Source organism: Balaenoptera physalus, assembly GCF_965194825.1.
Source record: "Balaenoptera physalus genome assembly, chromosome: 3".
Lineage (NCBI taxonomy): Eukaryota > Metazoa > Chordata > Mammalia > Artiodactyla > Balaenopteridae > Balaenoptera > Balaenoptera physalus.
The window spans coordinates 12,182,392-12,203,725 of NC_138890.1; the positions used below are offsets into that span (position 1 = coordinate 12,182,392).

Sequence of the window (21,334 nt, forward strand, 5' to 3'; positions counted from 1 at the left end):
CCTTTTCTTTCTGTGCTTCACAGAAAGGGCTTGGCCGGGGCCGGCTGGACTACAGATGTCTCTTCCAGGCTCCCCAGAGCCTCCCAGTTGCCGTTCTGCCTCCACGTCACACACACACACACACACACATACACACACACACACACACACACACACCCCAAGACCCCGGGCTGGGGCAGCCAGCATATATTAAGCACTCTTTGTATGCCACCCCAGCCACCCTGGGCAAAGAAGCCTGGGCCTCTGTTTCTGGGCCTGTTAACATTTAACCGGCTGGAAAAGCCCTTCCTGCAGTGACCTTTCACCTTGGAGTCCTGCAGGTCCAGGCACCCGGCCTTATCTCCTGCCCTGCCCTGGGCTGAGCTGGACACCAGGACACGTGGCAAGGCCTCTGAGGCTGTGGGCAGGAGAGCAGTGCCCTCTGCCCCCACCAGCTCCTACACCCTCGTCTCTCAGGAAGCGTCCTTGGGAAAAGCCATTCCCCTCTCCAGATGACATCTGAGGGGGCACCCTCCTTGACTAGGGCAGGAGATGCTTGGAGATCATGCAGCACTTAAGACAAGACGATACCAAGGTTCTGGAGAAACCAGGCAATAGATGCCCAGCCCTGGGCCTCTGGGCCTTCTGGGGAGGGTCTGGCTGGGTGTGAGGTGGGGGAGGTTTTAACAAGTACATAAAGCAAGAAGGACTAGGGTTAGACACGAGCAAGGACTTTCCATGGGTCTGACTAGAGTGGAGTTCTCTGCCCTGTAAGCCGCTCTAGGGGAGGGGGGCCTGGATGGTTAGAGAGGACCCTTTGGTTCTGGGGGTGCCAGGGAACGTGGGGGCGCTGGCTGGGTTTTGAGGTGAGGACGGGAGTCCTAGGTCCCTGGTCTGGACTTTCTAGGATCCTTGGTGGGGTGGGGGGAGACATGGAGGTGGGTGTCTCAGAGAAGAGATGAGAGAGGGAGACTTGTAAGGGAGAGAAGGCTCAAGGAAAGGAGTCAGAGGGGGGCTGGAGAAGGGAGGAGGCAAGGAACTGGGGTTTGAGGGCCACAAGTCTGGAGGAAGGGAGCTCCTAAGTGGCGGTCTGGGGACCGGTTGGAGACTGCGAGAAGGTCTGCAGCAGATCCCAGAACCTCGGATTGGTCCAACCCTTCGGCGGCCGCCCCGCCCCCTCCCAGTAGCTCCACTGCCCCCACACCCTGGGCCCTCCGGGGGAGGGTCGAAGTCCTGCCCCGCCCCCCTGCCCTCTGCCCGCGGCCCCGCGGTGACATTTGACCTTGCAGCGGCCGCGGACCGGGGACAAAGAGGCCTGGGCCCATCTGCCGCGGGGGCACCCGTGGGAACCGCAAGACCCGGCTCCCGGCGGCCTGGGAACCTGCCCCCGCCCCCCAACGGCGACCTCAGCTCCTGCCTCCACCTCCCGCGCGAACTCCTTCCCCACCCTCCAACAGGTGACCTTGTCTCCTCTCGGGCGCCCCCCCCCCCACGGGCAACCTGGTGGGACTCGGGGCTAAGGTCACTTAGACTCTTAGGGAGGGAGAAGGACAAGACGAGGGTAAAGTCGGCTCCTCTGTTCGGCCACTGGCGACCTTGCCTGCCTGAGTTTGCCTGCTTTCTGCAAAGCCCGCCTCGGTCCTGAGAGAGTGCGCGGGGTTCGAAGGTCACCAGCCCCAGCGCTTGCCCGAGGAGTCTGTGGACCCGGAGGACCAGGTTGAGTCCCGGCGGCTTACTAGCGCCGACCTCAGGCCAGCCTTGCCCTCCCAGGGTGAGCCGGTAACGCCGCGCACACACCTGCACAGGTGCTGCCTGGAACCCCGCCCCCCACCCCACCCCACCCCACCCCCCACCGGGCTGAGAATGAAAATCTTTCTAATCCCCGTCTTGAGTTTCAGCTACCGCCCAGGACGGGACAGCTGGCCACTAATCCGGAGCGGCAGGGTTGAGCCCAGCCCCCCTTTCCCAACCCTGCCAGACCCGGGTGGAAGGGCAAGGGGTGTGGCCTATGCAAATAACATGCTAATCAGCGGCCTGCTATTAATCTGACACTAACACCTCCCACAGCTCCCATCTCTGGCAGGTGAAAGACTGAACTCAGCCTGGCCAAGGGCCATCCAGGCCCTGGAAGGCAGTGTGCCTCTTTGCCCACCATTAGCACCTCTCTGAGTTCCTCATCAACAGCTGTACAAACCCCCTGAATGACTGCTTGCAGCTTTTCTTCCCTTTGCTTTGCTCACCACCCAGAGGCCCTTTACCTTAGCTCCACATTCTTTGAATGCAAATTCCAAAGCCATCTCTGATTCCTCCTCCCTCCACTTTCACTCAGGGAGCAATGCTCTTCCAGCTAATGTTCCACACCCTGAACTGTTCAGGCTTCAGTCTTCCTTCTGGGTTACGAGTATCTTCCTCTTGGGAACATCTGCCAGGCCAAACCCAGCATTTCCCTGGGAAGGAGGTGTGCCCTGCCCCAGTGGACTCCTCCCTGGGCTTCTGGAGACAGATAAGGGTTGGAATTTCAGCTCTGGCTATGTAACCTCACTGAACCCTGAATCCCCCCAGCCAGCCCTGGGGATCCTGTCCCCACAGCCCAAGCTGCTTCTGGCATGACCCTGCTGACATGTCTCTTCACATGCCACATGGTGTCAGGCCAAAGATACCAAGTTTATCTCAAATGCCTGGCCACTATCAAGCCCCGGACACCCAGGTATCAGCCCCCATCACACCAAACACGCCTCAACATGCAAAGTCATGCCACATGACATAACATCACTCCAGAACAGTTTATGACATGACCTGCCATAACTATCTGGCACGTCCAGACACAACCAGAGCAGGGCTTATAGAAAGGTCCCCCCTGGCCGTGGAGGCAGGCAGGGCGGTCTGGGCCTCCCCAGGGCCCTTGCGGTGGCTTCCAGCACTGCCAGCTCCTCTGCCTGTCGGGCTTCCATCAGTGCCACCTGCTGCTCCAGCTTCCGCCGTTGCTCTTCCTGCTTCCGGTGGGCACCACGGAAGGCCATGACCAGGGCACTGGAGGGAGTAGGAGGATGAGCCAGGAAACAGCCCCCCCATTCCACCCAAGACAGGGGCTATGTACTCCCAGCCCCAGACAGGAGCTCTTTGAGATTGGGTCTTCCTGGGGTCCCAGAATCACTCAGCAGGGGCTGACACACATCAGACACCAGAGGAGGTGTGGAATGGATTGAAGCTGCCACCCACCTTACAGGGGGGAAGCTGAAGCCCAGGGAGAGCCAGGGATGCTTCTGAGGTCACATAGGGGGACCCACCTGTGAGCTTTGCATAAATCACTGTTCAGCTCAGTACTCTGAGCACGTCTGGCTCGCCCCTTCTGAGCCACCTCTTCCAGCTCTTCCCGCAAGGACTGCAGCTGCTCCCGCAGGCCCAGAGCCCTGGTACAGGGGTGGAGAGAGAGGGGCTCACATCCACAGCCAATCTTGTCTTCCTTCCCTCCTCCCACCCACCTGCCCAAGATGTTTCCATGTGAACACAACTGTATGCAGGTGTATACCCAGCCCTGCACGGCATGTAACACCCCCACGGGCTCTCACATATTTCCCCTACCCAGGCCACATATCCCCCAGCACAGGACCCATATCCCCCAGCACAGGACTCAGGCACACACCGGGTGAGTGATGCTGACAGTTCCTGGGCTAGCTCTTCTGGGTTCTGCACTTTGCTCACTTGGCCTCCATCAACACCCCTGCTGCCACCAGGGACAGCCGGAGGGCCCTGTGGGAGGCAGCAGGGAGGGTAGTGACACTGGCCTAGGCTGAGTGTGTGCTCAGCCCAAGTTGGACATCGAAGTTGCCCAGATTGTGGTGGCTACAGCCCCTGCTCTCACAGAGCCCCCACTCTGGTGAGATACCCCAATAAGGGTACAGTACCCAATAAGGGTACCCCAATAAGGTACAGGGAAATAAATAATATCTCATTTTCAGGCAGTCCACGAGGACTTCCTGGAGGAGGTGATGTCTGAGCTCAGACCTGTAGGAGGTTGAGGACTTAATTAGAAAAAGAGGGAAGTGACTGGTGTTCCTGGCAGGGGCACAGCACTTACAAAGCCTTGGAGGTAGGAGAGATGATTCAAAGGAGGGTTCCAGAAGCTGCTAAGGCGTTAAGCAGAGGACAGACATGATTAGACAGTAAGGGGCAAAAAGGAAAGCCTCAGGGAGGAAGCTAGAGGGGGAAAATGAATCAGCCTGGGGGTGGGAAGGAGGAGGCACAGGTGTGACTGGAAGACACTAAATCCCTTGGGGCTTATTGGGCTAAATACCCTCAAAGAAAGAAACCTGCAGCTTAAACATTCAACTCCTTTTTTTGTGCGTAGAAATGGAAACTGAGGCTCAAGGGGGGCTATGATTAACCAGGACCACATAGCCAGTAATATACTGCTATCCCTACCAGGTCCAGGCAGGGCCACTCACCTGGGACCACTCCTCTTCATCTCCACTGCTCCCGCCTCCACTGCTGTCTCCACCACTGCTGTTGGCCCCCCCAGTCCGGAGCTTTGCGCGCTCCCAGCGCAGCTGCTCCAGCAGGAGCACGTGGGCTGGGCCCTGGGCTCGGAGGGCAGCCTCCCGCAGCTCCAGAGCCCGCTTCTCCCGCCGCACCAGCTGTAGCCGAAGCATCAGGTCTGCTAGGGTCTCCTAAGAGACCAAGGAGAGGGTAGAGGGTTTGCACCTCTAGGGTCAATTGTTGGGAAAACTGAGGCTCTAGGAGGCGCCCACTGAGAGCAGGTCAGGCAAGAACCCCAACCCTCGCCACGATCTTGCAAGATGGGAAATATCATCCATAAAAACAACAGCTGTAGAAATGGCAGTTCAGAGAGAGCAAGTATATTAGACAAGGTCAAGTAGCAGTTCAGTGGAAGTGTCTGAGTTTCTCCAAATTCAGAACCTCAGCTTTCATGCCAGGTTATAAACCCCAGATTATGTCCCCTGCCCCTATCTCTTTTCCATAGGAGGGGCATTTTGGAAAGCTAGATTGGGAGTCTTGTGAGAAACTGAATTCCAGAGGACTAATTCCTAGTCATCCCTCAAAACCCCAGCTCCAACTCTCCTCCCTCCAGGAAGCTTGTCCCCAGCCCAGCAAAACTCTCCCTTGCTACTTGGTCCCTGAATCACATCTCTCTCAGACTCAGCAAAGGGTTTGGTCCCACCAGGAAAGACTGACACAGTGGCCACAGCCCATGTGTACCCGTGTGGCCACCAGGTCCTCCTGGATCTGCATCTTCTCCAGCCGGGGCAGGGCTGGGCCAGGCTGGGTCCCCAGAATGGCCTGCACCATGGCTTCTGCACGGGGCACAGCAGACATGGGTGCCAAGGTGGCACCAGGCTCTGGGGGAATCTTCACCAGAGCACGGCGTTCCTGGAGACGCTGGACGTAGCACTGGAGCTGGATAGCCACCTCCTGTGGTGTGGGCCTATCCACACTGCTGCCCTCGGGGCTACAGGAAACAGAAGAGGGGCCTGTGTCAACACTGCTGGGCATGGTTGTGCTAACTTCGTGCCAACCCTGGTGGGCTTCATCAGCTTCCATCTTACTGACTATGATGGGTCCTTCCTATGCCATCTATGCTGGGCATGGTCAAACCAACATGGTGGGTACCATAATGTAAACCCCAATGGGCAACATCAGCCATCAATGATGAATGATGGATGAACACCATCATGCCGATGGGCACAGTCACTCATGTTATCATGGTGGATGCCATCACACCAACCCAATGGGGACCATCACTCAACTTGCCAACCCTGTCAGGCAGCATCATGCCAACGCCAGTGGGTACCAACATCAAGCCAACCCCATTAAGCTCCATCATGCCATTTCTAATCAGTGGGCACCATCATCCATCTTCATGCCAACTCTGGTGGGTCCTATAGCAACCCCAATGGCTGTCACCACTGTGCCAACTTTGTTGCATAGCAACCAGCCAACTCCAGCAGGCCTCATGCCAACCATAGGAACCATACCAACCCCCAACATGTGGCCAGTTCTGGGAGCCCCATTTTCTCCAATCAGAGCCCCACTCATTGGCCCACCCAGTCCCCAGGGTTCCCAGGGGTACCTTGGACGTGGATCCTGCAGTATCCCTCCATCCATGGCAGCCTCCTCTTGCACCAGAAGCCTCTGAGCTTCCTTCTCAGCCGCCTCCAAGTTATCCATGAAGGCTTCTTCTCCTGCTCCTGAGTCTGCCTTCCGAAGAGTGAGCAAGGCCCCATATGCCTCCTCACAGTGTTCACTGTGGGACACCAGTTCTGAGCGCTCCAGGACACCCATCTTGCTGTGTAGGTGACATCCTCACATGCTCCTGGACCCCTCACTACTCCTCCCACCCCCACCCCTGGGAGTTTGTAAACTCCTTCAGCACTCTTGGACTAAAATTGCCTTAAGTTAATTTCCGTGGTGAGGGAAAGTACTTTCCTGCGAGGGCTCTGTCTCTCTCTGGGGATTGGCGCTATCCTCTGAGGACACCCATTTCCCTCCCAGTCAGTGATATTATGGGCAGGGTACACTGACCTATACTGCAAGGCTAGACGCAATGCAGTGGCCTCAGCCTCCCGCTGGCCCAGCCGCATGCTGAGGCCCTCACACCGGCCCTTGTACTCCTGGAGCACAGCTGACAGCAGACGGTTGAAGCATTTGAGCTTCTCAATGTTCCTGCCTCCAGAGGTGGGGAAGAGGCAAAGTGAGAGGCCTTGAAGGGCAGTTAGAACCCAGTTGATTTCCACCCTTCCCCACCCCACCCCAAATCCAGCTCCAGACTCCTGGCTTTATAACCCAGCTGGGAGGCACCAGTGCCCTTATGAGCTTAGCATTTGTGGCTCTTACCCCTGGAGATGCTCCATCTGGGCTTCCATGATGTGCATCTCAGGGGCAAGGAGCTGGGTGAGGAGAGGCCCAAGCATCTGGGTGCTGGAATCACTCTGGAGGCGCCGGAGCAAGGGGTGAGCCAGGGAGAAGGGATCCTGCCAGAAGAAGGTGACTCGATTCACCCAGATTGTCATTGAGAGCCCAGCATCATGAGTTTAGGTCTTTTCCAACCCCAGAAGTTATTGGATCACATGACCAGGATTTGAGTCTCATGGCCCTGAATCCTAAGGATCTTAAGATCATGCATGATTTTCAGCTTCCCACACTCACCTGAGTGCCCCAGGTCTCCCCGTCAGCCCCAGAGCTGCTGGAACCACTACCCGAGCCGCCTGCTTGGTCACAGGAGGGAGGTGGGAAGGGCTTCAGCCTCAGCAGGGAATCCTGCAGCTCCTGGACCTGTGGGGCAATGGGGGATGTCAGGCCTGGGTGCTCAAACCACCCACCATCCTTCTCTAAGACCTGTTCCTGGAGCAGTGGCAAGAGCCCCAGGTGGAAGGTAGGACCCCCAGACACTCATCCTGCCAAACCCCTCCCTGTATAAACTTGCACAAGTCACTCAGCCACTCAAGACTTCTCTTTCCTTAGACATACAGATGGCCGACAGGTACATGAAAAGACGCTCAACATCACTGATCCTTAGGGAAATGCAAATCAAAACCACAATGAGATACCACCTTACATCAGTTAGAATGGCAAGCATCAAAAAGACAAGAGGGCTTCCCTGGTGGCGCAGTGGTTGAGAGTCTGCCGGCTAATGCAGGGGACACGGGGGTTCGAGCCCTGGTCTGGGAAGATCCCACATGCCGCAGAGCAACTAGGTCCGTGAGCCACAACTACTGAGCCTGCGCGTCTGGAGTCTGTGCTCCGCAACAAGAGAGGCCGCGATAGTGAAGAGGCCCGCGCACCGCGATGAAGAGTGAGTGGTCCCTGCTTGCCGCAACTAGAGAAAGCCCTCGCACAGAAACGAGGACCCAACACAGCCAAAAATAAATATTAAAAAATAAATAAATAAACAAATAAATAAATAAATAAGACCCGGCACAACCAAATAAATAAATAAATATTAAAAAAAAAAAAGAAGAGATAACAAGTGTTGGCGAGGATGTGGAGAAAAGGGAACCCTCATGCACCGTTGGTGAGAATGTAAATAGGCACACCCGCTATGGAAAAAAAGCATGGCATTTCCTCAAAAGAGTAAAAATAGAATGACCACATGATCCAGCAATTCCACTTCTGGGTATTTATCCAAAAGAAACCAAAACACTAACTCGAAAAGACATCCGTACCCTCATGTTCATTGCAGCATTATTTACAAGAGCCAAGACATGGAAGCAATCTAAGTGTCCGTTGATGGATGAATGGATAAGAAGATGTGGTATATACATTTATACAATGAAATATTATTCATCCGTAAAAGAAGAAACCTTGCCATTTGTGACAACATAAGAGGACCTTGAAGGCACTATGCTAAGTGAAATAAATCAGCCAGATAAAGACAAATACTGTGTGACCTCACTTATATGTGGAGTCTAAAATAAAACAAGGGAATTCCCTGTCAGTCCAGTGGTTAGGACTCAGTGCTTTTACTGCGGTCACCTGGGGGTCTGGTCGGGGAACTGAGATCCCGCAAGCCGTGCGGCCCGGCATAAATCTGCAGGCTCCCTATGTCTCACTTCCAGTCTCCTAGGCTCCCAACCCAGGGCTTGTCCTCAACCCCTCTCCAGCTTTCACACCCCACCTGCCAGCTCCACCTTCAGCATCACCCAGAATCTGCCCACTTCTCACCACCTCCACAGCTTCCATCCCTTACATGTCTGGACCAGTGCCTCCTCCTGGATCTCCAAGATTCCAGCCTCTCCCTCCACTAGCTGTTCCTCCCACAGTGGCGAGAGGGCAACCTGTGAATGCCTGCATCAGGTCTCCACCCTTGCTTGCTTGGAACCCTCTGTGGCCCCCACCTCACTCAGAGCAAAAGCTCAAATCCTCCCTGCAGCCCGCAAGGCACTCCAGGATCTGCTCCCACCACCTCCGTACCCTTGTCTCCTCCTGCTCAGCCCCACACTGGCCTCCTCACTGTTCATTGAACACAGTAATCAGACTCCAACCTCAGGGCCTTTGCATATGCTGTTCCCTTTGCCTGGAATGCTCTTCCCCAGCTCCTTGCATGGTTCCTCCCTTGCCCCCCTGTGGTCTTTATTCAAGTGTCGCCGCCTCCTCACTGGGCCTCTCTGATCACCTTAACTAAGGTTACAAGGGACCTTTGTCTCTTTGGGGTTCAGCAGCCAAGCCTCCACAAAAGTTTTACAAATGAACAAATGATTGAATGTGTCCTACAACAGGCCTGCTGCCTCCCTCCCACCAGAGAGCCCTGGGAGGCAGGCCTGCCCCACTCACCTCTCTCTGCAGCATTTCCTTCTCAGCCTGGAAGGCCTTCAGGGAGTTCTGTGTGCGGATCAGCTCGTCCTCACGGCTGCCCAGGGCCAAACGCAGCCAGGCGTTCCTTTCAGTCAATCGGGCTGCATCCCGCTGGCAGCTCCCAGCCTGCTCCTGCTCCAAGCAGGGCTTTGGTCCCCCCTCGCTTCTGTCCTTTGCCTCCAACGGCCCAGGACATCTTGGGGGCTGGTGGCGCCAGGCAGCAGCAGCCGCTTCCAGAGAGCTCAGAGCTTGCTGGAGAGTCTGAAACACGTCAGGGGCTCTGGGTCCAGAGGGGACATTCTCCCTGTCCCATGAGGCTGCCTCTGGGGCCTGGTGGGCTTCCTGGGCAGGCTCATAGGGCCCCTCGGGGGCTGGAGCAGGTCTCCTGCTAGAGTCCCCATCAACTTCTTTGTCAGTCCTGTGAAGAGGTGAAAGATGGAAAGTTCTGGAAATGGGTTCATCTGGGGTAGCTAACACAAAGAAGCTTTGTAACAAGGCTGGGACTGCATCACGCAGGGCCTTGAAAGTCAGACTGAGGGCAATGGGAGCCATGGCATGTGTGTGAGTAGGGGAGGGACATAAACAGATCTATGGGTGGGAAAGATGTGCCAGGCCTGTAGTGGGGGACACAGACCAAGTGGGCCTTACCTGCTCTCCAGGCCCTGCCCTTTGGCCTCCGTCTCAGGGCCCAGCGGCTCTGGCTTGCAGCTATCCTGAGATGGCACAGGGCCCGGCTCGGAGCTCCCACTGGCTGCCTCAGCCTCTTCTGAACTCTCTGCCACAGGGTCCAGCTCACCCTGCAAATGATCCCCAGAGCTGAGCTCTGAGCCAGGCAGGTCTGGGTCCTGGGGTCTCGCAGAGTTGGGTGTGGCAGGGACGGGGGACACTTACGGGCAGAGCGTGCCTCCCTCGCCGGCTTCGGGGCCGTGTGGCCCTGGCACTCATTGTTATCCAGAAATCAGTGTCCTCTGAATCCTTCCTCTTCCTCACCCCCTAAAACCACAACCTGATCTCAGCTCAAAGCAAATGATAGCCTCAATTTCCTGTTCTGTGATATAGGCATTGATTTCACTTCTCCGAAAGGATCTTGAGTTATCAATGTTGATTTGGCACATTTGAATGCCTCCCTTGACGGTCAGCTCACAACCTCTCAAATTTGCCCTCACCTCTTCTTTCTTTTCTGCCTCCTTTATTTTTCACTACCTCTTTGCTCCTCTCCCTCCCCTATCTGGGCTTGGGACGAGGACTTCAACAGTCCTCTCTCCTCCCCAGCGCTCTCCTGAACCAGAGGTTCCAATCCTGGGGTTTGGTCCCCTCAGCCCACTCTAATTCCCTGTTCTTCTGGGAGCACCTCGGTCAGAAAACCAAGTCTCTGGACACTCTTGGGGTCACTCTGGCCACTGCCTACTCAGGCTTGGCCTGGCCAAGGCCAGCCTGGGAGGGGCCAGGAAACAGGAAGCCCACTCCCCGGCCATGTGACTTGTTATTGTGCAGTTTCCTCTTCAAGGACAGCGGCTTCCTCCAGCCCCAGCAGGAGAACACATGTCCAGCTCCCACGATGTCAGTCCCTCCTCGCCTCTGCTTCCAAGCCCATGGCTCCTCCATCTCTGACCCTTGGATTTTATTTCTCGGAAGCTAGAATGCTCCCCTGGGCTGATGCTCTCCATCTGGCTCCCCTGTGAACTTCTTTCCTCTGCCTATTCCTTCAGTGTCAGGGTCAGAGTTCTCATTCCGCTTCAAGTCACAGACAGACCTGGGATTGGTACCCCTGAGCAAGTGATGGTCCCCTCTGAGCCTCAATTTCTATATCTTCCTACAGTGTCATGGGAGTTTGTTGTTTTTTTCCAAAACAAACAACTTTTTATTGAAGTATAGTTGATTTACAATGTTGTATTAGTTTAAGGTGTAAAGCAAAGTGATTTTATTCTTTTCATTCTTTTTTATTCTTTTTCAGGTTCTTTCCGTTATAGGTTATTGCAAGATATTGAATATAGTTCCCTGTGCCATACATAGGTCCTTGTTTTTTTTTTTAATCTATTTTATATATAGTAGTATGTACCTATTAATCCCAAACTCCTAATTTATCCCTCCCTCCTCCCTTCCCCTTTGGTAACCATAAGTTTGTTTTCTTTTCTTTTTTTGTCCCCCCTCCTTTGTTTTTTGGCCGTGCCACGCAGCTTGTGGGATCTTAGTTCCCCCACCAGGGATTGAACCCAGGCCCTCACCTGGGCCCTCAGCAGTGAGGGTGCAGAGTCCTAACCACTGGACCGCCAGGGAATTCCCAGTAACCATAAGTTTGTTTTTTTTATGTCTGTGAGTCTATTTCTGTTTTGTAAATAAGTTCATTTGTATCATTTTTTTAGATTCTACATATAGGTGATATCATATGATATTTGTCTTTGTCTACTCACTTCACTTAGTATGATAATCTCTAGGTCCATCTATGTTGCTGCAAATGGCATTATTTCATTCTTTTTTATGGCTCAGTAATATTCCATATTGTGTGTGTGTGTGTGTGTGTGTGTGTGTGTGTGTGTGTGTGTATACATATATACCAGTGTTATGGAAATTTTAACAAGCAATTTGCACATGGCCAGGCACCATCGGGAACTGAATCATAAGGCACCCTCCTTGTTCCCTACTACCTCTCTGACCATCCCATCTCTGCTTCCTCTGCCAGCTACTGTTTCTTCTCCATAAATGCTGGATTCCTCAGAGCCCAGATGGTCCCTACATCCTGCTCATTTTTCCTGCATCCACCTCTAAAGGGCCTCCTCCTCATCTCCATCCATAGTCACAGCCCAAGCCTCTCCTCCCCAACCTGGATACCAGCCCAGCTCCCTCCCTGGGCTCCCCAGCCATCCCTCCACTCCCTTCCCCACCAAGGCCGCAGAGATCTCACTGTTCACCTACCTGGCTCATACACCCTCCATAGCTTCCCATTGCCCTTGGGAAACATTTCAAGCTCTTCAGCCTGGCATTCAAGGTCTTTAAAAAAATTATGCCTGCGGCTGGCACCAGTTTGTACTCCACACTCTAGCCGCTATAACCTCCTCTGTAAACAGCTGAAGTTTCTCAGTTCTCTCACACCCTGGTGCCTTTGGCCATGCCTTAACCTCTGCCTGAAACACACCTTCCTTCCTTCTGCACTTCTGTGTAAACTGTGCAGAGCCTGGGATAGCCTGAATCTTCCTGGTCCCACTGACAGAAGCTATGAGGCTGAATCTTCCTGTTTCTGTGTCCGCAAAGGTAGTAGCGAGAGAAGTTGCAATTCTCTGACTTGGGGGTATCCGGGGCATTGAAATTCTCACTCTTAGCTTCTGCTCTGGCCATATTAACCTGTGAGAGGTTCCACCACTCCAAGGCTCTTCAAAGCCTCCAGACTTTTGTCCAGGCGGTTCTTTCTGCCTGGAATGAACTTCCTCCTGTTTTTCTAGAAAATTCTCCATCCTTCAAGGCTCATTTTCCACAGCCCCTCTGGGCTGTCACTGAACCAGAGCCTGGCTGAGGTGGACAGGCTTAGCAGACTTTAACAAATAAACTGAGGCTCAGTTTTTAAATGGTTATGGAGCTGAAGGGAGAAGTGTGCATGAAGAAGGGTGGTTTGAAATAGTTCTGGCTTAGTATTTTTTATTTTTTGCAAATATTTGTGAAATAAGGAGCAGAATTAAATAATTGGTAGGGCCCTCGGGCTCTGGACCCCGCCCACCTCTGCCGCAAAAACCCCTCACTGAGGTTCAGTCAACTCTATTAATCACCAATCAGCCCCACCTCTTCTAAATCCCACCCAACTCAGTCCCGCTACGTTTAATCACACTGCAAACTAGGACTTCTCTATCTTTCTGAGCCTATCCCACTGAAAGCGCAACTCCACGCTGCCTCGTTATGGTAGAAACGTTGACCCGCGCAGTCCGAATCTGCCAGAAACATAAAAGCTCCGCCTTATCTGACTTTAGCCAATCACATTCCAGATCCCGCCCCACTCAGTTCCGCTCCAGACTATCGCAATCCAAACCCCACCTCCTAGAACAGTATCAGCCTATCAGCTTCCAAGGCTCTCCAGCCTCGTCCCATACATCTCTCCTCTAGGCCTGCGGCCTGCTGAACTACATTTCCCAGGAGGCGTGGCGGCCGCGCCGTACCACTTCCGGCTGCTAAAGACTGCGGCTTCCTAGCGAGTCGCCAGCTGGGTCGGAGGGAGGCTCAGGCTACGGTGAGCAGGAGTTGGGTGGTGAAAGCGTGCGGGATCCGTCCCTAGAGGCCCAACTTCCCTAGCCCCAGAAATTCAGCCCCTCGCTTGCCCTGAGGCTCTGGTTTCTCCTGCAGGCTAGCCTCCATCCCTCTTGCTGAAGCTAAGCTTTGTTTTCCTTAGAGGTTGTGGGGACTGCAAGGCTCAGAGACCATCCCCGGCAGCCTGCACCCATTGCCCAGATGGGCAAACCGTTCCACTGGCGTCCTGTTTTTCCTCAAAGGAATTGTAACACCAGATCTGCTCCCCTTCCGTGTGCAGACACCCCCTAGGCAGCCAGCGCTCCACTGCGGAGAAGAGAACCCTGGAAGTTATTATTCTTTTATTCACCAAGACGTCTTCAGTTTCAGGTAACAAAAAACCCAACTCAATCTGGTTTAAGCAAGAAAGGGAATTTAGGCATAGCTGGATTCAGGTGCTCAGAAGTGTATCTGTCGTTTTTTGGGTGAGCATCACTATAGGCAAGCTCTGTTTTCCCTCTTGGAGGCAAAAGAGGCTCCCAGCAGCTCTCGACTTGTAACTTCCCAGCTTTGCAACACTGACGAGTTCCTTTTCTCTAACAGCACTATTGGAAGTCTCAGAGCTGCCCCTCACTGGCGTGTGTTGGGTCATGTCCCTATCTCTGAGCCATTCACAGTGGCTCACTAGCCAAAAGGGGGAGGGGAGGGGTTAGCCCTACAGAAAAAAAATGGGAGACTGTTATCTCGAGTCAGAGTGGATGCTGGGCTGATAAGTGTTAAAGGCACCCATCCTACAGATGAGGAAACTGAGGCCCTGAGAGGAGTTACTCTTATTGTCAGTAAGCGACTCATGCCCTGTTCTCCTGCCCAATAACCAAATGCTTTTAAAACCCCTAAGGGAAGGATCCTGGCTTCCCCCATACCTGCTCCATCCAGCCACTCAGGAGCCATGGAGGTGGCGGAGCCCAGCAGTCCCACTGAAGAGGAGGAGGAGGAGGAAGAGGAGCAGTCAGCTGAGCCCAGACCCCGCACTCGCTCCAACCCTGAGGGGGCTGAGGACCGGGCGCTGGGGGCCCAGGCCAGTGTGGGCAGCCGCAGCGAGGGCGAGGGTGAGGCGGCCAGTGCTGACGACGGGACCGCCAACCCTCCCGGAGCTGGTCCCAAGCCGTGGCAGGTGCCTCCACCAGCCCCAGAGGTCCAGGTGCGGACGCCAAGGGTCAACTGTCCAGAGAAAGTGGTAAGTGAGGGGCTTGACCAGTGGCTTCGAGGTGTTAGGGAACCTTGGGTTACACATCGTCTTTTAGGATCCGCTCTGGAAAACGGTCCCTTTGTTCTAGTCTCCTAGGGCTGCCACAACAAGTTATCACAAACCCGGTGGCTTAAAACAACAGAAACTCATATTCTCACAGTTCCAGATGCCAGAAGTCTGAAATGAACGTGTCACGTTCCCTCTGCAGGATCTAGAGGAGGAGGCTTCCTTGACTCTTCCAACCTCTGGTGGCTCCAGTTGTTCCTTGGCTTGTGGCTGCATCACTGCAATCTCTGTCTCCGTCTTCACATAGCCTTCCCCTCTGTGTCTCCCAGTCTTCTCTTTTCTTTTTTTCTTTCTTTTTTTGTTTTTTGTTTTTTGGCCGAGTGGCATGCGGGATCTTAGTTCCCTGACCAGGGATCGAACCCGTGCCCCTTGCAGTGGAAGCGCAGAGTCTTAACCACTGGACTGCCAGGGAAGTCCCCAGTCTTTTCTTTTATAAGGACACTTGTTCTTAGATCAGAATGATCTTATCTCAAGATCTTTACCTTAATTGCATCAGCAAAGACCCTAATTCCAAATAAATTCACATTCTGAGGTTCCAGGTGGATATATCTTTTAAATTTATTTATTTATCTTTGGCTGCATTGGGTCTGTTGCTGCGTGTAAACTTTCTCTAGTTGCGGCGAGCGGGGGCTTCGTTGCGGTGCGCAGGCTTCTCATTGCAGAGGCTTCTCTTGTTGTGGAGCACAGGCTCTAGGCGTGCGGGCTTCAGTAGTTGTGGCACGCAGGCTCAGTAGTTGTGGCGCACGGGCTTAGTTGCTCCGCGGCATGTGGGATCTTCCCGGACCAGGGCTCGAACCCGTGTCCCCTTCCTTGGCAGGCAGATTCCTAACCACCGCGCCACCAGGGAAGTCCCAGGTGGATATATCTTTTAGAGAGCCACAATTCATCCCACTATTCCCTTGTTTTCTTGTTTCTGTGTTAAATGTTCTCTGGTTTGTTTGTTCACTCATCAACCTGGACTCCTAGTCCAGTGCTCTTTTCCCTCAGCTGCCTCCTTCTAAAGTGGATGGCTTGGCTGGGAATTGGGGGTCATCATATGGCCTTTTCCAGTGGGGCTGCTTGGAGAGGGCCAGCAGAGTGGCGTGGGGGCCTGCATTAATGTTCAGTCGCCAGGTGCTGCTGGTCACAACTCTCACCACCCTTCCACTTCATTGCAGATCATCTGCCTGGACCTGTCGGAGGAAATGTCGCTGCCAAAGCTGGAGTCATTAAATAGGTGAGAGGCATATTTGGGGGCTTGAGCTTGCAGCTATGGCTGGGAAGGGCCCAGCCCAAAAAACGCAGGGCTGTCTCTCTCAGACTCACCCCCGGGGCCTGGCGGTATTGGAGAGTAGCAATGATAACTGGTAATGATACAGCTGCGGCCCATCGGGGCTCTGTTCTAAGCACTTGAGAGCTATCACACGCCACCCAGGTCGCAGCCATGACTTGGAAACTCCAAGAAGCAAAATGACTTGCCCGAGGCCTCCCAGCAAATGGGCAGAGCCAGACTCAGACCAAGGCCTGGCTGACTCCAAAACCCTTGCCCCTGAGAAACTAAGTCTTATTGGGGTCAGGCAGCAGGGCCTGGATGGGGCCTGAGGACGAGCCCACCTTCCCCTCCCTGGCACTCGTGATGACCCGTGGCTGAGCAAAGGTGGGGTGCCTCCCACAGATCAGATGTGAGACCCAGGCTGGCCAGAGGGACCCATCGGAGAGGGCAAGAGCTGGAGAGGGGTCAGCTAGGCTGGGTTCGCGGCTGGGCTCTGCCACCCCCACTGCCGCATGACCTGGGCCTTAACTACCCGGTCACTCTCTGGCTCTCCCCAGCTCCAAAACCAATGCCCTCAACGTCTCCCAGAAAATGATCGAGATGTTCGTGCGGACAAAACACAAGATTGACAAGAGCCACGAGTTCGCGCTGGTGGTGGTGAACGATGACACCGCCTGGGTGAGGCTGGGGCAGGGCTGGGTGCCCTGGGGTCCCCTGGGGCTGAGGGAGCACCTCGCTGAGTCCCATGCTTCCCTGCAGCTGTCCGGCCTGACCTCTGATCCCCGAGAGCTCTGCAGCTGCCTCTACGACCTGGAGACAGCGTCCTGCTCCACCTTCAGTATCCTTTCCACACAGGGAGCCCCAGGGAGCGGCCTGGCTCGGCCTGGCTCGGCCTGGCTCAGGTCTAGATCCCAGCTCTGCCACATCAGGCTTGGGCCAGCCACGCCTCTGAGCCTCAGTTTCTTCATCTGTAAAATGAGAGCCACAAAACCTCCTACCCCACAGGGTCGCTGTGAAGATAAAGTCAGAATACAGAAGCAAAAACAGCTGATTTGGACTCTGGATGTCAAAAATGCATCCACTTGGGGAACACTTCATGAAGGGCTAAGTACACAGTCGGTGCTCAGCAAGTGGCCGTATGTGACTGAAAAGTCATAATCATTGCTACAGCCCCTTCAACCTGGGCATAGCACATTTTATATTAATTGGAACATTAAAGGCTCACTGCAGCCCAGAACTTAAATATAATATGATCCCTGTGAGTTACAAAGAAAACAGTAATGAGGGGAGGGGGACAGGGACACCCACAGCTCTTTCTTTGTGAGGAGAATGGCCCTAGCCCTCAGGGAAAGGGGGCTTTGCATCACTAAGGGCCTTCAGGGCATCTGATGCCAGCCCCCTAGTTCATGATCTGTGCTGAGGGAAAACAGGCTCAGAGAGGGCAAGCGAGTGGGACAGGGTCACACAGCGTGTGTCCTGGCAACCGGCTCAGAGGCACCTGCGCTCTCCCAGCATCAGGAGGGAAGCCACCCACCCCTGCCCACCCATGCGCTGCTCTGCTCTCCTTAGCATTCCCACCAGATCTGGAAGGTCTCTTCAGCCTCATGTAAGTCCCCCATGGGGAAATTATTGTTCACCTTTGAAGAGAAGAACCCCTTCTGGGTAAAAGCTCCAAACAGCCCAGAAATAGTCCTTTAGGGAGGCCTAAAGCCTTCTTTTCTCACCCTTTCTCCCTGGAACAATTGCTCACTTACCTGTCTGGAAGCATTTTTGCAAAAGAGGTTCCTTCTCACATCTCGCCCTCTGTGTTATTCTCTGACAGCCCAGTGGTTCTCCACTACTTTCTTATTGATTGATTGATTGACTGTTGCACTGGGTCTTCATAGCTGCATGCAGGCTTTCTCTAGTTGCGGCAAGCGGGGGCTACTCTTTGTTGCAGTGCACGGGCTTCTCATTGCGGTGGCTTCTCTTGCTGCAGAGCATGAGCTCTAGGCGCATGGGCTTCAGTAGTTGCAGCACGCAGGCCCTAGAGCACATGGGCTTCAGTAGTTGCAATGCATGGGCTCAGTAGTTGTGGCACGTGGGCTCAGTAGTTGTGGTGCACGGGCTTAGTTGCTCCGCAGCATGTGGGATCTTCCCAGACCAGGGATCAAACCCGTGTCCCCTGCATTGGTAGGCAGATTCTTAACCACTGGACCACCAGGGAAGTCCCTCCACTACTTTCTTTTAACCTGGAGGCAGCCAACTTTTTCTTTAAAGGACCAGGTAGTAAATATTTTTGACTTTGTTGGCCACATCGTCTCTGTCTTGGCAACCAGACTCTGCCCATTTTAATTAGAAAGCAGCCACAGACCATAGGTACGCAAGTGGGCGTGGCTGTGTGCCAATAAAACTTTATTTGCAGGCACAAATTTGAATTTCACATTTCTGATTGTCACAAAATATTCTCCTTTTGGTTTTCTTTCTTCCCAACCATTTAAAAATGAAAAAGGTTCTTAGCTTGTGGGCCCAAGTATTCTAAGCCCTGTTTTTGCCAGCCCCTTGATGGTGGCCAAGGAGCTTGTTTTGCCCGTCTCAGCAGATTTTGCAAGTGAATCTATGGGGTAAATTCCTAATGGAGAACAGGCTGGAACAAGGTGGTGTGTGTTTTTAATTTTGCTAGACTTTGCCAAAGCACTTTCCCAGGAAATTAACCCTGTTTACCTCCCCCAGCACCAGGGTTGATCATAGGGCTGAAAGTTCTGCCCATCTGATAGGTGGGAAGAGGCCACATCTTACTCTGCTGTGCTTTTCTTTTCATTCATTTTTAAGCCATTCAGTATTCCTTCAGTAATTTGTCTATTTGTTCCCTTTACCTATTTTTCTAGGGGGATGTCGGCTTTTTTCTTGTTGGTGATCAGATTTGTTTTTTACATATTAAGGACATTAGCCCTCTGTCTGCCTAGTGCCCTGTACTCAATGTGAGAACCATCTGTGGCTGAGTGGGAAACTGGGCACTGACTTTGCCTATAAGATGTGGTCCCTGCCTCAGAGTCTCCTGGCCTGGTAGGGCAGGTCCAGCTCAACACAGTGATGGGGGACGCTCAGGATGCTGAGGGTGGCCTGAGCAGGCCCTAGCTTAGGGGTCAGCAAAACCTCTGATGGAGCAGGAGAGGTCAGGCAGAAAGGCAAAGCTGGGGAGTTGCTGGGGTAGAGGGAACAGCATGTGGGAAGGCTCAGAGGCAACAGTGAACTTGGGAGGGGTCAGGTGGGGCCTCACATACGGGGTGAGGAGCTGGGCTCTCTGAGGGTGACAATAGCGGTGGGCTACCAGGGTGTGCTCTGACCTGTCCCCCATCCCTGCTGCGCAGCCAGCAGAAGACCGAGCTGCCAGTCACAGAGAATGTGCAGACGATTCCACCGCCGTACGTGGTCCGAACCATCCTGGTCTATAGTCGTCCACCCTGCCAGCCCCAGTTCTCCCTGACGGAGCCCATGAAGGTGAGGGAGGCCTGGGAGAGGGAGGGATGCCTACAGCCAGCACGATGGTGGTTAGACACTAGGAGGGACTTCCTGACCACAGGAGCTGGGGTGCCTAGAGTCAGGTTCCCAGAGTCTTGGGCAGTAGCTGGGGAATTGTGATCATGGGGGCATGGGGTGACCAAAGTCCCAAAGGCTGGCTTTCTTCCCCTGCAGAAAATGTTCCAGTGCCCGTATTTCTTCTTTGATGTTGTTTACATCCACAACGGCGCCGACGAGAAGGAGGAGGAGATGAGTTGGAAGGTGAGAGGCTGCTGTGGGTGTGGGTGGCAGGCGGATGTAGGTGCAGATGGGATGGCTCCGAACCCACCTGCCCCGGCCTTGAGGGGAAGGGGGGCTTTGAATCACTAAGGGACTTCAGGGCATTTAATGCCAGCCCCCTAGTTCATGATCTTTGCTGAGGGAAAACAGGCTCAGAGAGGGCCAGCAACTAGACCAGGGTCACACAGTGTGTCTCTGGCACAGTGGTACCTGGCAACAGGCTTAGAGGCACCTGTGCTCTCCTGGCATCAGGAGGAGGGAAGTCACCCGTCCCTGCCCACCCACGCACTGCTCTGCCATTAGTCTTCTCCTTAGCGTTCCTGGTCCTGCTGGATCATGGTCATTCAACTACCATTTCCCACATGTCTTCAGTGAGCTAATGGGGCTATTGGGACAGTGGCCCATGAGCATGTAAGGTCCTGTCCACCTCATCCCCAGCGCCCCCTGCTTCTCTCTCTTCCTGCCTTCGCTTTCTCTGTGTCCTCTGCCTGGAGCACGCTTCCCTCCCTGCCTTGCCAGGCTCTGCTGGTCCTTTACATCCCAGCCCTGAACTAGTTGTGGCATCTCGAGTCGGCCACTTATCTCTCTGAGCCTCACTTTACCCAGCTGTGAGCAGAGGGGGTTGAGCCCAGCTCCTACTTATACTTCAGTACCCGAACGGGAAGTCCCTACTTGGAGAAAACTTCCCTGCTCCTCAAGGTAGATCAGCATGGGGGCTGGGGTCATTGTATCCGACTGTGCCTCTCCAGACTAGGGGCTCCAGCACTGAGACCTCTTGGGGTCCCTAGCACTGAGTGGGTGGCAGGAAATGTTTGCTGAATGTGGGAGTGTTTTCTGCCTCGCAAACTCCTCTTTACCCTTTGGCACCCATTCCTGAGGCCCCCTCCTGGGGCCTGACAGGGAGGGCCTGTCAGGGGGAACCTCTGCCTGAACAGCCCTTCCTTGGCCCCATAGGACATGTTTGCCTTCATGGGAAGCCTGGATACCAAGGGTACCAGCTATAAGTACGAGGTGGCGCTGGCTGGGCCAGCCCTTGAGCTGCACAACTGTATGGCCAAGCTTCTGGCGCACCCATTGCAGCGGCCCTGCCAAAGCCATGCCTCCTACAGCCTGCTGGAGGAGGACGATGAAGCCACCGAGGTTGAGGCCACTGTCTGAACCATCCCTGTACAGCCAACCTTCTAGTACGATGAAACACTTGGCCGAGAATGCTGGTTCTCACACTGGGCTCTGTGGGACCCCCAGAGGGAGGCCTAGGAGGTATCCAAGGTACCTGGGGAGCCCTGAAGGCAACCTAGGATTCCAGGAAGCATTCCAGGGACTCTGGACACCCATTCCCTATGTTTCCTAGCCCATATCCCACTCCCAGTTTTTCAGTTGTGATTCTTGTTGTGCCCTGTGTGATTTTTGTCATCAAAATAAAAATCTGAGAATCCCTAACCCAGGTCCACAACAGTCAACTTGTGTTAATTGGAATCTTTTTTGTTGCA

The 21,334-nt window shown here is 54.1% G+C and overlaps 2 protein-coding genes across 8 annotated transcripts; one reads left to right on the forward strand and one right to left on the reverse strand.

The window, feature by feature from the left end:
• Window positions 1-2,748: 2,748 nt before the first annotated feature.
• On the reverse strand, window positions 2,749-13,028 carry USHBP1 (USH1 protein network component harmonin binding protein 1). 4 transcript variants are annotated; one of them, XM_082453363.1, is made up of 12 exons: window positions 10,180-13,028; window positions 9,937-10,085; window positions 9,268-9,706; window positions 7,144-7,269; window positions 6,832-6,968; window positions 6,520-6,660; window positions 6,068-6,283; window positions 5,353-5,446; window positions 4,425-4,646; window positions 3,623-3,729; window positions 3,267-3,389; window positions 2,749-3,009 (listed from the first exon to the last, which is right to left on the reverse strand). In XM_082453363.1, the coding sequence occupies exons 1-12, from the start codon at window positions 10,231-10,233 to the stop codon at window positions 2,820-2,822; spliced, it is 1,998 nt and encodes a 665-aa protein (XP_082309489.1). In that variant the 5' UTR covers window positions 10,234-13,028; the 3' UTR covers window positions 2,749-2,819. The 4 variants fall into 4 exon arrangements, with proteins under 4 accessions (XP_082309489.1, XP_082309487.1, XP_082309488.1 ...); XM_082453361.1 differs by having other exon boundaries at window positions 5,197-5,446; window positions 10,180-13,026; XM_082453362.1 differs by having other exon boundaries at window positions 5,197-5,446; window positions 6,068-6,241; window positions 10,180-13,021.
• A 359-nt stretch (window positions 13,029-13,387) lies between these two features.
• On the forward strand, window positions 13,388-21,304 carry BABAM1 (BRISC and BRCA1 A complex member 1). 4 transcript variants are annotated; one of them, XM_082453384.1, is made up of 10 exons: window positions 13,388-13,501; window positions 13,799-13,887; window positions 14,396-14,734; window positions 15,970-16,028; window positions 16,622-16,742; window positions 16,824-16,902; window positions 17,646-17,670; window positions 19,415-19,544; window positions 19,740-19,826; window positions 20,799-21,304. In XM_082453384.1, exons 3-10 carry the CDS (start codon window positions 14,447-14,449, stop codon window positions 21,000-21,002), a joined length of 993 nt encoding a protein of 330 aa, XP_082309510.1. In that variant the 5' UTR covers window positions 13,388-13,501; window positions 13,799-13,887; window positions 14,396-14,446; the 3' UTR covers window positions 21,003-21,304. The 4 variants fall into 4 exon arrangements, with proteins under 4 accessions (XP_082309510.1, XP_082309513.1, XP_082309512.1 ...); XM_082453387.1 differs by having other exon boundaries at window positions 13,401-13,501; window positions 13,761-13,887; XM_082453386.1 differs by having other exon boundaries at window positions 13,433-13,501; window positions 13,661-13,887.
• The last annotated feature ends 30 nt before the right edge of the window (window positions 21,305-21,334 follow it).

Excerpts from the sequence above, each read along its gene's own strand:
- BABAM1 (XM_082453384.1), top strand. The coding sequence starts at position 14,447 with ATGGAGGTGGCGGAGCCCAGCAGTCCCACTGAAGAGGAGGAGGAGGAG. Across the intron at positions 14,735-15,969 it reads TCAACTGTCCAGAGAAAGTG|ATCATCTGCCTGGACCTGTC; the intron begins GTAAGTGAGGGG and ends ACTTCATTGCAG. Across the intron at positions 19,827-20,798 it reads AGGAGGAGATGAGTTGGAAG|GACATGTTTGCCTTCATGGG; the intron begins GTGAGAGGCTGC and ends TTGGCCCCATAG.
- USHBP1 (XM_082453361.1), bottom strand. The coding sequence starts at position 10,233 with ATGAGTGCCAGGGCCACACGGCCCCGAAGCCGGCGAGGGAGGCACGCT. Across the intron at positions 9,707-9,936 it reads GGGCAGGGCCTGGAGAGCAG|GACTGACAAAGAAGTTGATG; the intron begins GTAAGGCCCACT and ends ACCTCTTCACAG. Across the intron at positions 7,270-9,267 it reads AGGAAATGCTGCAGAGAGAG|GTCCAGGAGCTGCAGGATTC; the intron begins GTGAGTGGGGCA and ends ATTGCCCCACAG.